This window comes from Botrytis fragariae (genome assembly GCF_013461495.1).
Source record: "Botrytis fragariae strain BVB16 chromosome Unknown tig00000075, whole genome shotgun sequence".
Classification (NCBI taxonomy): domain Eukaryota; kingdom Fungi; phylum Ascomycota; class Leotiomycetes; order Helotiales; family Sclerotiniaceae; genus Botrytis; species Botrytis fragariae.
Genome location: NW_023500995.1, coordinates 225,367 through 239,443, shown reverse-complemented (window position 1 = coordinate 239,443; position 14,077 = coordinate 225,367). Strand labels below are relative to the sequence as shown.

The 14,077-nt window shown below is 45.2% G+C and overlaps 4 protein-coding genes across 4 annotated transcripts; 3 read left to right on the top strand and 1 right to left on the bottom strand.

Annotated features, from left to right (window-relative positions):
- Positions 1-200: 200 nt before the first annotated feature.
- Positions 201-5,016, bottom strand: Bfra_005569ia (putative gyf domain-containing protein; the record flags this gene model as incomplete). Its single annotated transcript, XM_037335951.1, has 5 exons — positions 201-484; positions 535-2,782; positions 2,863-4,113; positions 4,170-4,608; positions 4,904-5,016. 5 exons carry the CDS (start codon positions 5,014-5,016, stop codon positions 201-203), a joined length of 4,335 nt encoding a protein of 1,444 aa, XP_037191161.1.
- A 1,861-nt stretch (positions 5,017-6,877) lies between these two features.
- Positions 6,878-8,130, top strand: Bfra_005568 (uncharacterized protein; the record flags this gene model as incomplete). Its single annotated transcript, XM_037335950.1, has 2 exons — positions 6,878-7,000; positions 7,096-8,130. The coding sequence occupies 2 exons, from the start codon at positions 6,878-6,880 to the stop codon at positions 8,128-8,130; spliced, it is 1,158 nt and encodes a 385-aa protein (XP_037191160.1).
- Positions 8,131-9,701: 1,571 nt separating this feature from the next.
- On the top strand, positions 9,702-10,586 carry Bfra_005567 (uncharacterized protein; the record flags this gene model as incomplete). The annotated part of the gene is made up of 1 exon (XM_037335949.1): positions 9,702-10,586. One exon carries the CDS (start codon positions 9,702-9,704, stop codon positions 10,584-10,586), a length of 885 nt encoding a protein of 294 aa, XP_037191159.1.
- Positions 10,587-11,897: 1,311 nt separating this feature from the next.
- Bfra_005566 (uncharacterized protein) lies at positions 11,898-12,512 on the top strand (the record flags this gene model as incomplete). Its single annotated transcript, XM_037335948.1, has 2 exons — positions 11,898-12,181; positions 12,260-12,512. 2 exons carry the CDS (start codon positions 11,898-11,900, stop codon positions 12,510-12,512), a joined length of 537 nt encoding a protein of 178 aa, XP_037191158.1.
- Between the last annotated feature and the right edge of the window lie 1,565 nt (positions 12,513-14,077).

The following is a 14,077-nucleotide window of genomic DNA, read 5'->3' as shown; positions in this document are numbered from 1 at the left end:
TGTTCTCCTAATACTATTTTTACGGCAAAATGTAGTTATTTGCTTTTTCGCTAATTCAGCAGGTGATCAGTCAGTCAACATGATCTCCATGGATTGATAGCTGACTAGTAAGAACAATCCAGTCCGCAATACAAAATCGCTATTCAGACAAAGCTATCCATAATACAGAGAGGCTCAATCAGATATTGTCATATAATCCCTCATTTCTTTCCCTTCTTCTTGGTGGGAACAACTTTGAAACCAGCTGTGGGTTCCTCCTTTGGTGGACCCTTCTTGGCGACTTCACTCCATCCACCTCCACCGGACTTATCATTCGATCCAGTATTGGCAGGCTCAACGATACCCTTATCGGCCAATTTGTGGCGACGGATGTATTCCTCGGCAAAGCGACGGCCGTCCATCACACGGGAATTAGTATACACAACATCTGCAATAATACTAGCTTCATCTGGGAATGAAGACAACATATTCATGAAAACGTCAACTAGAGATACGTTAGTTTGGCAAATGCATCTTAGATCAATTTCGACTCACCATCAATATCAGAATTAAGACCCTCTTTACCACTCAAAGTAGCTTTTGTCCATTTTTTGAACTCTTCATTCGCAGTATTGCCACCAGCCTGAGTACCAGCCATAGTTACGTTGCGAGCGGATGGTGTTGGTCGTATTGTTCGAACGGCAGGACTAGCTACAGAAGCAGTGCTGGCAGCACGAGCCGGGACAGGTGAAGTTGCAGCAGACGGTCCTGTTGGAATCTTAACCTTGCCAGCGGCGCCGACAGTAGACCAGCCTCCTCCCATGGCAGGAGTGGTTACGGATGGCTTGCTTGCTAGATCAGCGTAGCGTTTGCCACCTGCAACGGGAGAAGGTTGAGATACTGTTGCATTAGCCGCAAGCTTCTTTTTGCGCAATTCCTCCTCTCTTTGGATATCTGCGAGAGTCTTCTTGGAAGAAGTGGCAGTTACAGGAGTTTTGGCAGCAGCCGGCTTGGCCCAAACAGATGAAGCATTAGAAGGAGTTGTAGGTGTGGCTATGGCACCCCAGGTGGATGTGGTTGGGAGACCTGGAGCTGGTGCAGCTGGTTGACTAGCAAGCATCTTCATTTCTTGTTCGTGCAAAGCACGACGAGCAGCAGCGGCAACCTCCTCTGCTTGAGCAGCATTCTTTGCTTCGGCTTCTTGAATCTCTTTCAGAGACGGGCCCTTAGGAGCCTCGACAGGTTGAACAGCCCATGGTGCAAGGGTTGGTCCAGCGCTAACTGCCTCAGGAGTCTCAGAACGCGATTGGACTTCCGCATGTAAGGAATCTGGCAGGCCGGAGCGACCTCCTCGTTGTGCTGTTGGAGCAGGAAGAGGGGTCGTTGATTGTGCCGGAGGTGGGAAAGGCATTGGAAGACTAGTATTCACCTTGGCCCAAGGAGATTCGGGTTGAGGGGCCGATATTGGAGATTGCTTGGCTGGTGCTGATGCGGTTGAAGCTTGTTGATCCTTGATTTGTTGAGTTAAAGAGAGGACCTCAGGGGATTTTGGTGTAGGTGTTTCCTCCACCACATTCTCCTCTTCTTGGGATTGTGATTGTTGCTCTTCGGCTTTCGCTTCAGCTTCAGCTGGCTGAGGAGTGGGATCCTCATTTGTGGAGGATTGTGCAGCTTCGTCTGCATCATGCTCGGCTCTAAGCTGATTGAATTGTCGAAGACGAGCTACAAAACCTTCGGGATCATTCGGCTCTGCTCTAGGAGCCTCTCGTTGAGCGCCAATGTGTTGAGGTTGGCCAAAAAGTGCATTGATTTGCTGAGCTTGAGAGGTTGGCGCACCGACTGCTCCGGGTTGTTGACGATCTTGGAGACCGAGGCGAGCTAAATCATCGTGAAGAAACTCACTGGACATACCTCCCATCATCTGCGACAGACCTGGTCTAGGGCCGGACTCGAAAAATCCACCAGGCATTGGAGGTTGAGGTGGCATAGAAATTGGTGATGTCATGCTGCCGAAGCTGGGTTGACTTTGCAAGCTATGCGCACTTGAATGGTGGTGCAAGGTCGAAGGAAGGCCGCCCATTTGCATTTGCTTCATGTTGACCTGTTGAGCCGCCAAGAACTCCCTCTGTCTAGCCATGAGGTACTGTTCCTCTTGCTTACGTCTCTCCAAATTGTTTTGCTGCTCGGCGGTCAATGTAGTACCGAAGCTTGGGAATGCTCCGGCAAATGGAGGCTGAACAGATCCAGGTTGAACAGTAGGAGCTGTAGCAGCGGAAGCAAAAGAGGTAGCTTGAGTAGTAGGAGGACCATGCTGGATGCCAATTTGAGGCACAAGAAATGGTTCACGAGAGTTTCCAATACGACGAATGAGCTGACCAAGGGGTTCAAACTCAGTATCTTCCTGTTTTCTGACCGAGAGATCAGCAGTAAAGAATGAGGCTTTATACCAATCGTGCATTTCCAAACCGGACCACGGGCCTTGAGGCTGTCCTTGAGAATCAAGATAAATCCATCGCATTCTATCCGGCATAACCATCATACGTTGTTGAGAGTTGGGAAGTTGACCAGGTGCAGAGTCAGGCCCATTTTGAGCTTGTTGGTAATTAGATTGAGCCGAAAGAGCTTGTGGGATTGGTGCACCAGGCTGAGACTCCGCTGCTGAGAATGGTTCCTGGGTGCGAGGTTCTGATCCATAGAAATTACCGTGGTGCAATTGGGTTCGGCCAATCGCTCCAAATGCACTGTTTTGTCGTATATCTCCTATTTCACCAGAATTGTCGTTCTCTGCACCTTGCATCTGAGCCTGCATGGCTGGAGGGAACAAAGATCCAAGCTTACTTCCACGCCCGATAGAACCCATTGGGTTTCCATGCCCAAACATACCCCCTCCATAGAGCTATGGACCGGCGATGGTATTTCGCCCATAGGTCCAAATATGGAGTTTCCAAATGCGCTTGGAAATACAGATCGATTTTCACGGTCCGGTGTAGAGACCATATTGTTAGTTGTAGGCCAACCCCCCATACCACCAACATTACTCAATGACGGAAGTCCCCCTAAAGCTGCGAACGGTCCCCGGGACACACCACCTACAACACTAGATGTTTGGCTACGATCGCTTCCGTCGAAGGCACCACTACCAAAATTTCTGGAAAGATTACCAAAAGCATTTGGTGTATGCTCTGGGATACCTCCTAATGGTTGGGGTCGCTCGTGAGAATTGTCATCGTCAAAGGAATTATCATCGTGTCTACGTTCCTCGGGTGGGCTGCGATACGGGTTAGTATCGGGACTCAATGGCTCATTGAAATGTTGTCCTTGCGGTGTCTGGTGGCTTTGAGCACGTAGTTGGGCATCTCGGAAGCCAGGCATATCAGACATCCCGAAGTCACTCGATAGTCCACGGATTGGAGTATCAAGTCCTGGAGCCTTTCGTTGAGGATTCAAGGTTGGGCTAGTATCTTGACCACCTCCAAGACCAGCGCTGCCGCTAGGAACACTGTCCTCGCCAAATGGATCCGTATCAGTTCGAGGTCTAGTTCTCCATGAACGCTCGGCAGGCTGCGATGCGCTATCCTCCGATTTTTCTTTCGGCATAAGATGTGCAAGTCGACTTTCTCCTCGAATGCTTCCAAATCCTGGTCGTTTCTCACTAGGAGTAGTCGGAGTTGGCATCGCAAATGCACCAAAGGTTCCCATTGGAGTCATCGTTGCACTTGTAGTCGCTGGTCCCCATGGAGATAGTGGCGCACTTCCCAAGTTGGCCCCGCCTGTATTAGAACGCATCAAGGGACCAAATGGTAAGGAGCTTTTGGGTTCATCCACTCTATCGTCTCCATCATCTTTCAAATCCGTAAGCTTACGAGTAAAAAACGGAGAGGATTCGTCTCGGGGGAATCGACCAGTCCCAGCAGGAGATCCTAATCCAGCAGCGAACGGGACCGCATCGCTTGTCTCCCTGCGGCGCGTACCAGGTCTGCTTGATGCTGGCGAAGAAACTGCGAAATTGGAGTTGCCAGAGCCATGAGAAACCGACGTTTTGCGACCATTTGTGTTGGATCCTTGTTCGTTCGAGCCCTTATTCTGATTCTGTGGTGGTGGTTTCATGGGAGAATTAACATCGGTAGTGAAAAGCTAATGTAGAGATTAGTATTAATTACTTCGGCGAGCTGCTAGGTAGGTAAACTGACGGTTTTCTCCTCTTCAGTCATTTCTTCCAATGAAACTGGTCTCTGACTACCACTCATATCCCAGCATGCATCTGGACCATGGGTCTCTCTACCATCGGTGACCTTACCCCATGCTCGACCATTTGTTCCATTCGACTGACCCGGGTTCCAGCCTTCAACATAAAGTCTTGAGACGTCGCTATTGCGTGCGCCGGAATCTTTAGCCTCTCGATGTTTCTGGTATAAATCCAATAAATGATTTTTCGGATAACGAAGATCTGCAGGAACAGATGGCTCATATGATTGAGTTGGCTGTTGTGGTACGTCATCGGAAGCTTCGAAACTGTGTGCTGGGAGATTTTCTGCTTGTGCGGATAATGTATGAGGAGCGTTGGAAGAACGACGGAAGGTCAGTGTGCCACTTCCACTTCCGTTGGTAGATCTAGTATCTCTTCTGGCCCTACCATATGAGATTACATTAGTACCTGAGTCTGATTGACTTAAGAAACGACGGATATCTTCGACGGTGATTGAATGCATTTCGTAATTATGATCTAACCCCAAGAAGGGTTTGGTGGTATGACGTCTGGAATTTTCAAACCATCGAACACCCAAGAGAGTAATTGGATCAAAGGGGCAGAGAAATCAGAATGAATGGAGATATATCTTTTTTTACCAAAATAACTCAATTATAGCAATAGGGCGATTGTAATAAAATTTCAAGAAGACACACTGTGTGAAGGAATCAAACATACCATTCATTACCACGAGCACTTTCGTTCCTTCCCGTTCGAGAATCGCGACTCGAACCTGAACCTGCAGCCGCTGCTGCAGCAGAAGCAAAACTTGACGGCATTTGCGAAGGCATATTGATTTTGTTGGTAGCTTTCTCTTGTTTTCACAATGAGGAAGGAAGTGTGTAGATGTAAAAGTTTTGATCGCGCGGCGACTTTTTAGATTGAATGCGAATAATGCGCACAAATTTAAATATGCAGTAAGTATTGTTCAAAGATTGTAGAGAAGGATTAAGTTGTCTGTAAATGAATATCTTATGATATTGATTTAAGATTGAATTTTCTTCGTGAATTTGCGGGGGCGACTGTTTCTTCTGGATATTTGAGGAACCTCGAATTTCGTACAAAAAAAGCGAAGGAAGTTGTTAAGGGCAAGAAACGTCGAAGGTCAGTAGCTCCAAGGAGTTAGTACGCTTAGGGTTTAGCGTTCACGTGATATGCATCAAATAAAGATCCTACATCCGTCCTTGGCCAACCTCATCGGCGAACAAGAAAATATTAAGCTCAGATATATGTGTATACGCATGTAACTGTTGTTAAGTTCTTTTGCCCCCTTGTTTCTTTACCATTAACACGACGAAGAACAACTTTATCCTCTTCCTACAGAGCAACTTTGTTTTCAATATCTTCCTGCATCTCGATAGCTTTCGATATATAAGGACAACTTCTCATATTCAATAGTCATTCATATATAAATAACTTACTGTGTCACCTTTTCTGCTTCCATCGCAGTATTCCTCGAAGAACCACGGAAGCGATATTCTCTGATACTAGTGATATCTTCTGTTTCTACGGGTATCATCGAAAGGAGACTACACTCAATGGTCTTGATGGACTGATACTTTGATATAAATCTTTATATTGCTGGATCTCCCATAACATTCCGTATAGCTTGTGCGTGCATTCCTATCTTTCTATGCTCTTATTCTTGCCTATCAATTCATTCAATTCTTGCATCTTTTTGTATCTATTTCCTCGACCATTTCTATCTATCTTGTAGGTGTCTATTCGACTCCTCCATTACTTGAATTTTTCGATCGACCAAGTGATCTAGCGAGCTATAAGTAGGCTTTCTGTCCTACATTAATAACAACACCGTTTATAGTAGCGAGTACCAAATTCCACCAATCGAAAATCATTTCAAGTATCTCCCGTTCTCCATTCCACCTTTACCACTTGTCTATCACATCGTTCTTGTATTGCTTGCTGTATCTAAACGCGAAACTTTCCTGTATCGAGGAAACCGGTGCTAATAGTCTCCCTATCGATCAATCAAAGAAACATGTAAAATACCACAAGAAAAAAGAGCAAAGCTCAAAGAAGCTTTTGCTTGTCTAGACTCGGGTCCTGGAATGCTTTGACGAGACCGTTTTTGCGTCTAACAAATGATTTAGATCATTATCATTCACCACCTACCCCATCGTACATCCTTTGAAAATATCCGGCTATCGGACGATCTTATACTTGGGGGCCAAGTCGTATCAAAATGTTTGTTCGCTCACCCGGAAGATCAATACGATGATTCTGAGTAGACAATCATCATTGTACCTATAGAACTTTGGATTCGTAGCTCATGCAAATATCTAATCAAACTATTGGCTGGTCATCATACAATCTATCACGTTGTGCGGTTTTTGACCACGAACAGGTGTTACAGTTTGTCAAAATCCCTCAACAAGCAAACAAGCGAAGCATCAATTCTTTCTCTTCATAAATACATTTATCGTCAGAAGATATCTTGACTCACATATGGCTGTCCACTGTCGTATCCGGTATCGGTTGGCACAGAAGTAGAAGTTTGCTTATCATCTTTCCTCCCTCTGTCTTCACAACCCTTTTCTTTCTTTTTCTTTTTCTTTTTCTTTTTCTCATTTCATATTTATGCAACATAACGTTGAGTCAATATCCAAGCCCAAAGTGAAATTTTTCATCGACATGCTTCTCGAAAGTATTGGTCTAGCCAGATCTCATCGTGGTTCTCGACATGCTCTTTCACACTTAAGTAGTCATCAAGGTTCAACATCCGGCTGCTACGATATTCGCCATGAGAAGAATGGTGTTCATTGGGAAGGTTGTCCAAATTTTAATCCTAACCCCAGACAACTAATTCCTAGAGACCAATTGTCCATGAGCAGAATGGTGAATTCTCCTAGGGAAACTTCAAGAATGGGAAACCACTCACCCCCTCGACGGGGTTGTCTTTACCTTTACTCCAACGAAATCATTCTAGTCCAGATGGAAGATATTTGGAAGGATCAGGTGGTCTGGAAGCCCTTGCAATGGGAGGAATAGGCCCAAGATCTAGAAGTATTGGCCAAAACCCCGGGGGTCTTGAAGCTCTCAGACTCGGTAGACAAGATCCTCGCGATCGAAATCATATCTTGGGCACAACACCACTGGGTCTAGAAGATTTTGAAGAACTCGATAGAAGGAGATTGCAATCAAATTTAGGTTCGGATCAACATGGGACATTCGAACGTCTGATAAATCGCAACATGACATCCAGATCATTGAATCAAGGACATCCCAATCCAAGCCGTCAACATCAACAGGAAGATTTTTATCCGGATTTTAGCCTTCAAAGGCCTCGATACTACAGCCCTCGCACCCCAGTTTTACGAACACAATTCCAGGACCTAGGACCCGGTCCTCCCGAATATCTCATGACGCCAGAATATCAGCCAGCCGCATACTACCCCAATTCTCCACGTCTACCCCAACGTTCTACACCTAGAATGATGTACGACGAGCGAAATGAAATAGCAATGAGGAGTCCCCATCCCCACCACAGCAATCTCCACCAAAGTCCCAATCCTCTGATGTACGGTGAAATGGACAGTCCTCTTACATCGTCCCGGTATGGATCTATTCACTCTCGTTCTCCTTTAGGGGTGGGAAGCAATGCAGACTTACAACGGGAGATGAGTGAACGGCGTTCGATGAGAATGGAACCATCTATGATGCCTTATACTACTCATGACCGTAGCCAAGGTGGTAGTCGAAATTATGGTGGTCCTTTGAATACAAATTACCAATCTCCATATGTAGAAGATTGGGTTAGTGAGGTGGGAACGGGACCGGACGAAATGATGCAAAGGCAAGCTGCAATGGAAGGAGGTGGGGTTTTCTATGATGAGCGGGCCGGCATTGGCCTGGATGATGGGTATGGGAGATCTAGATTAGTTTGATTTTTTTTTAACATGGAATTGAACTATGGAAATAATTCTATCGGAATTCGGGGGGATGAGGCTCGATGAGATTACCATTTAGGTAGTATATATAATTACGAGCAAAATTACAACGTAAACATTGATCGCATAACTCCATTTCTCTTACCTTGAACAATCGAAGGGATGTTCGAGGATGGCCTACCCAACAACTGTCGAACATCATAGAGGATAACTATTGATGCCACAAAATGCCAAGGGAGTGTAATGACTCTTGTACCTCGTGACCACTTCCACGATTCCCACAGAAGAAATTTCGGACTCTCCGGATCTAGTAAGCACCTCCTCGGTACTGAGTCGGCACCGAACGAGGAAACCTGCGCTTTCTCAATAGACACACGCACAACTGAATCAGAACAATACACAATTTAGATATCATTAATCCGGCCCCTCCCTCTTCTTTTCCTATCATCGCCGAAAAAAGATCACGAGGCTTGAAAGTGGAACATACTGCATAGACAACACATGTGTTCATTTGTTTATACAGCAGCTATTGCAATGATTACATGATAGCGAAAATATATCCTAGCATTGACAATTGCCAAGAACGGAAATTCGGCATTCGTTGCGCAAGGTGGCTCGGGGCTGAGGGTTCGTGGCTTGGCAATAAGGCGTAGAGTGGCAGTTTGTCTTTTCGAGGTTGATGACGTTTTTTGCATCTTATCTTATTGGGCTGAGTATGGATGATGAGTTTTTGATGAAGGGGCTGGAAGCGAGAAGGTAGATGGTCATTAGTGTAATAAGAAAGTGGCTTATTATCGTTCGTATAAATTAATGGATTAACATGCTAAATTACTCGCAAAATTCGTAATACTCGCAGAACTCGTAAACATTCATATTTCGAGATGAATACGAATGCGAATAGCCTAATCGAAAGTCCTACGCAATCAACATTGTAATCAATGTATAAGTGTGGAAGTCTTGGGATAAATTGGTGCTTGGATCATTTTCAACACACTCAGCGTGCGATCATCCACTTACACAAGAACAGATGAACCATCAAACGCTTCAAACATACCATCATGCCAGCATTATCAGGAACCATGATCGTTCTCCAGAGAAAGGTTCTTCAAGCTTCTAGAAGGGATCTATTGCATGATTTGCATGACTAACCGGGATAATTTTGTACTCGTGGCGCAGTAGATTGCCCCTCACCACGGAACTCGGAACATGACTTGCTAATGAACCAACCAAAGTTCTTGTGTAAGCCCTATGCTCCCCACTCACCACAGTCAGCTATGCCAATTAGGCTTTTAGGCCTGAGTGGCTCGAATCCCTTGCGAGACTGCAGGTGATTGATTCACTGCCCTAACTGTGCCTCAATCACTACCATAATCCGTACTGTGCTCTGCCCTATATAAGATCCTCTTACCCACCCTCATCTGAGCTGCCCACTCCTCCTTTTACATTGATCAGAGGTCACATCTCATCTAATTCAACCATCAAACTTGCCGCGAACATCATCAAATACACCACACCTCAAGATATAATTCAAGTAACGAAAACAACCCAAGTAAATCATTTCAAACAGAATGTCCAACCAGGACTTTTATGGTGGTGGAAACCAAAACCCCTACCCACCACATCAACCATACGGTGCCGCCCCACCTCAACCGTATCCTCAACAACCTCAATACGGTCAAGACAACACCGCCTACCCTCCTGCCCCAAATTACTCCCAAAACCCCTACCCACCACAGAACCTTCAACCACCATATGGCGCACCCGGTCCTTCTCCAGCACACTCTCCAGGTCCCTACGGAGCTCCCCCTCAGCAGTCTCCCTATGGACAAAATCCCTACCCTCCTCCAAATGATCCATATGGAAACCAACAACCAAACGCCTACACCGATAACCGTGGCTACTCCCCAGCCCCCACTCCTTATGGCGCACCAGCTCCCTATGGCTCTGCACCCCCTGGTGGCGCACCTACCTACCACGAACCCGGCGCTAATCTCCCACCCCAACAACTCGATGCCAACGGTCAGCCCATCGAAGGCGATCGTGGACTTGTATCTATGGGACTCGGCGCCGCCGGAGGCTGGGGTGTCGCATCTCAAACCGGTCGCGGTACAATGGGAAAACTCTTGTATGCAGCTGGTGGAATGATCGCCGGACAATTTCTCGGAAACAAAGTGAAGAAATATAGAAAAGATCACAACAATCGTGATGTAGAATACTATGAGGATGCGCAAACTGGACGGGAATGTTCGCCGCCAAGAGATGGTGAGGGATCACACTCGCAGCATGGTGGGTACCGGGATGAAAAGTATAGTGGTCATGGAGGATATGAAGAGGATAGGCATTCAAGACATCATGATCATGGTCATCACGGACATCACGGACACGAACATAGAAGTCATTCGAGGCATTCTAGCCATTCCCATGGAAGACGTCATGATGATGATCGGTATTAGGGGTGATAGAGTAGTGGAGCGAGGTGCAAACGGACAAGGCGCGAACGATGAATGACGACGAGAAGTATTGGATGGGGTGACGAGGCACCGAATATGAAACGGAAGGAATTGGCAAGAGGTTCGCCTCTGAGAAACAGTTATAATCGGTTATCCCGATAACTGGATATTGAATCATGGTGGAATTTGGCGTTGGATATGGTTTTTCATGATACGAAGACGGGACGAATGCATGCCGATATTTTAACGAGTTCATTTCAGATAGTTAGCACTTTGGTGCGATATGATGGAGGTGGGATGAATAACGAAGTTCAATTTCCAATATTAAGATCCATCTCACCGTCTCCATTTCTGTTTTTCGTTCACTATTCACCGTTAACGTGAGAAATGTAATTACTGTAGAGAATCTGGGAGCCGTTCTCCGAAGAACAAGTGAAAACCCATCGAGTGACATTTACTTATACCTGCTTCAAGCTGTTCATCCTATCCTTCTACTATTGGATAGACTAATGCAAGTGCATGCACTTTCCTATAGATCGGTTGATCTTGAATCGACGATAGTCTTTAATTCTGTGGAGCATTATATCAACCAACGAGCCAATCATGAATTTACAAGTGCAAGACAAACATTAGGCTTTACACCCGCATCCACAGTAGAGCTGCAATAATTTGCACGAATCGCTATTTCAGTATTGGTACTTGATTTAGTAGAGATTCCATGCAAAAGACTACCTGCGCCTAACTCTGATTGTGGAAGGAGATGAATCAAAGCTCCTTGTTCAAATGCATACACATCCGAATTCTACCAGTAGCACTTTTGTTTGATAATTAATGCTACAAAGCTTTGGTTCAGTCGGAATGGTTCGAATTCAGTTGCTGGCTGTCCATAAACTGCACCACCTTACATATATGAGTTGGAGATTGGTGAAACTTATGGTGGGTGATGTTCAGATTACATTGGACCCAACTGTTGGATCGACGAATTACTGCACTTAACGTCTAGATCGAACTGCATAAGTCCAAAGATCCAGGGGCTGACATCAGCTGCTATGCCGTAAAGGTTAAAGGATCAAGTGCCAATCACTGCCTTTGTATTTTGCGGGATTGACTCAATGCATATGCAACACTATATGCCTATCTAGAACCAACCTATAGTATCGGGAACGGTAAAAATAGGTACCCCGCATTCGCATGATCCTAGCGTCTGCTTGAGGAAGCTTTGTTATTATCATATGTATATAAAGTCAGTATCATTGAAGGACGTTTACTCGTGATCCAATTCCCCATTTCCATATTCAACCCCTTAGATCTAAAATGCATCCCCAATACACTCCATATCTTTTCGCAGTCCCCTTTCTCGCCTCCTATCCATCACCCGTTAACGCAGTTCCAACAAACTTCAACCTAACCGCTATCACCGCCTCGAAAAACATATCTATATTCCAATGCTGGCAACTCACCGATCCCATTATCTCTGGTGAGCAGCCTGGCTACGGTAGCGAGATGATTTTACAGAATTTGGGCGCGATGGGAAATGCGACTTATGGATATCTGTCTGCTAATTTCCCCGGCGCTGCCCATGTAGCGCCTGCTGCACAGTTTGTCTCTCATATCATTCATTCCTCTCTATCACCCCACCCAAAGCAAAATAAAATCAAATCTAACCGAACAACCAGATACGTGGTTCTTCTCTCAGGACAAATGGTCATCACCATATCCGAAACAAACCAGACTGCAACTTTCACAGCAGGCGCAAATGGTATTATTGTAGCAGCAGATACGCAAGATAAAAGTGCGAATGGACATATGACGGCGTCGTTGGATGAACCAGTTGCGACGCTGCAGATACCTTTTTTGGGGGGTGTACCGCCGGGGTATAAGGTTTTGCATGATGGGGTTTGTGGGGAGGATGAGCTGGAGTTTAAGTGAAGAAGGGGGGAGAGGTGGGGGCGTGGGAGGATGATTTGTTCGAGGCGAATGAATGTTGTGGTAGAGATGATATACATTGGGTATATCCTGTATTGATGCTTTCTTTATAGTTGTCACGTGTATGAGCAACATAGCTTGACTGAATTATCTTCTCATATTTTTTCTAAAGTGGGAGCGTAGAATTTTCAGTCACTGGGCGGCTTCATCTCAAAAACTCAACGATCTAATCCCCCCCCCCCCTCTTTCAATTGCGTGGCTCCTCTCAATTTTTAGCAACGTATCAAACATTGACCCCCTATTACGCTACACATATCAGCGAGAAAGAACCACTGTCTCAGTATTTCTTGATCAGACAGTACCTTTTACTCCACTTAGTTTAGGTGCTGACTGAATCGCGAACGTTGACTTCTATCATGATGTTTAATTTTTCCAATTAACACGATGAAACACTTTTTCTCGAGAACGACCCTCTTTAGCCTCTCTGCTCGTTGTTAGCTTTAGTCCGGCAATCCTCATTACTTCCATTCTCCTCACGCTCGTGTAGTTTGCATATCTCCACTAATTATGTAACATCTTTGCCCTCGTCTTGAATTGTATAAGCCACTGGAAGATCGTGTCCGTGTATTTATTCAATCCCTAGTTATTTCCTATCGGGCCCATCTATCAGATGTGCTCAGAACCTCTGATATTATTCTCTTGCCTCTTTGATACTCTTCTGATTTATTGGTTTTGAGCACGCTAGTGCCATACAGACCATCTAGTGAAAATAAAGATATCTCGTTTGTCTGAGCGTCATTCTCTCGTTGCTCTGGGTCTCTTACGATCTGGTTTATTCAGTATCTTAGGTGTTGTCATATTTGTTATACTTCTTTGTGATATCAAAAGTTGTTGCTTTGAGAAATCGTAGAGCAGAGGTTGGAAATAGTGAGATAACGTCGTTAGAGAAACATATGAAAGTTATTACTGTAGTGGCTTCTTATATAGTCTAAACTCTTAGCACTAATAGTTTTGGTTCTATTCTACACCGACAAGAGTGGTTCCTTCAAAGTTCATATACAATCCTGATTTCTGCAGGAGCTACTCTCAAAAAATTCAATAAATTTCATCAGTCGTCATGAATGGTATTGACCTGGATATTGGAGATATTGGATCAACATCCTCGGAAATATGCCAATAATTTTTGTGTCAATGACTCAAGGATGCATATTGGAAGAAAGGATAGGTGAATCTCAAACTCATGAGCTCAGTTTACGCGGCCACATCCATTCTTCCGTGTAATAACTGTTTCTTGCGGATGCGGAGAAAATTATGTGGGGGATATCTAGTTTGTCTGTGGCAGCAACATTCCCGCTGTACCTTACTATTACCATATTTGCGTCCGGGGTCAATCCAGCCATTCATCGATATCCTATTTTACCTCCCATCTCTGGGATTGAGTCCCAAGTACATATGTTCTCTTCTCGAATACCCTCCAAAAGTGATTAGGAGCAACAAGCATTCCCCACTAGGACTTAATAGCACTACAGCAAAGAGGTCTAAATAAATAAGTTGTGGTATAAGAAGGC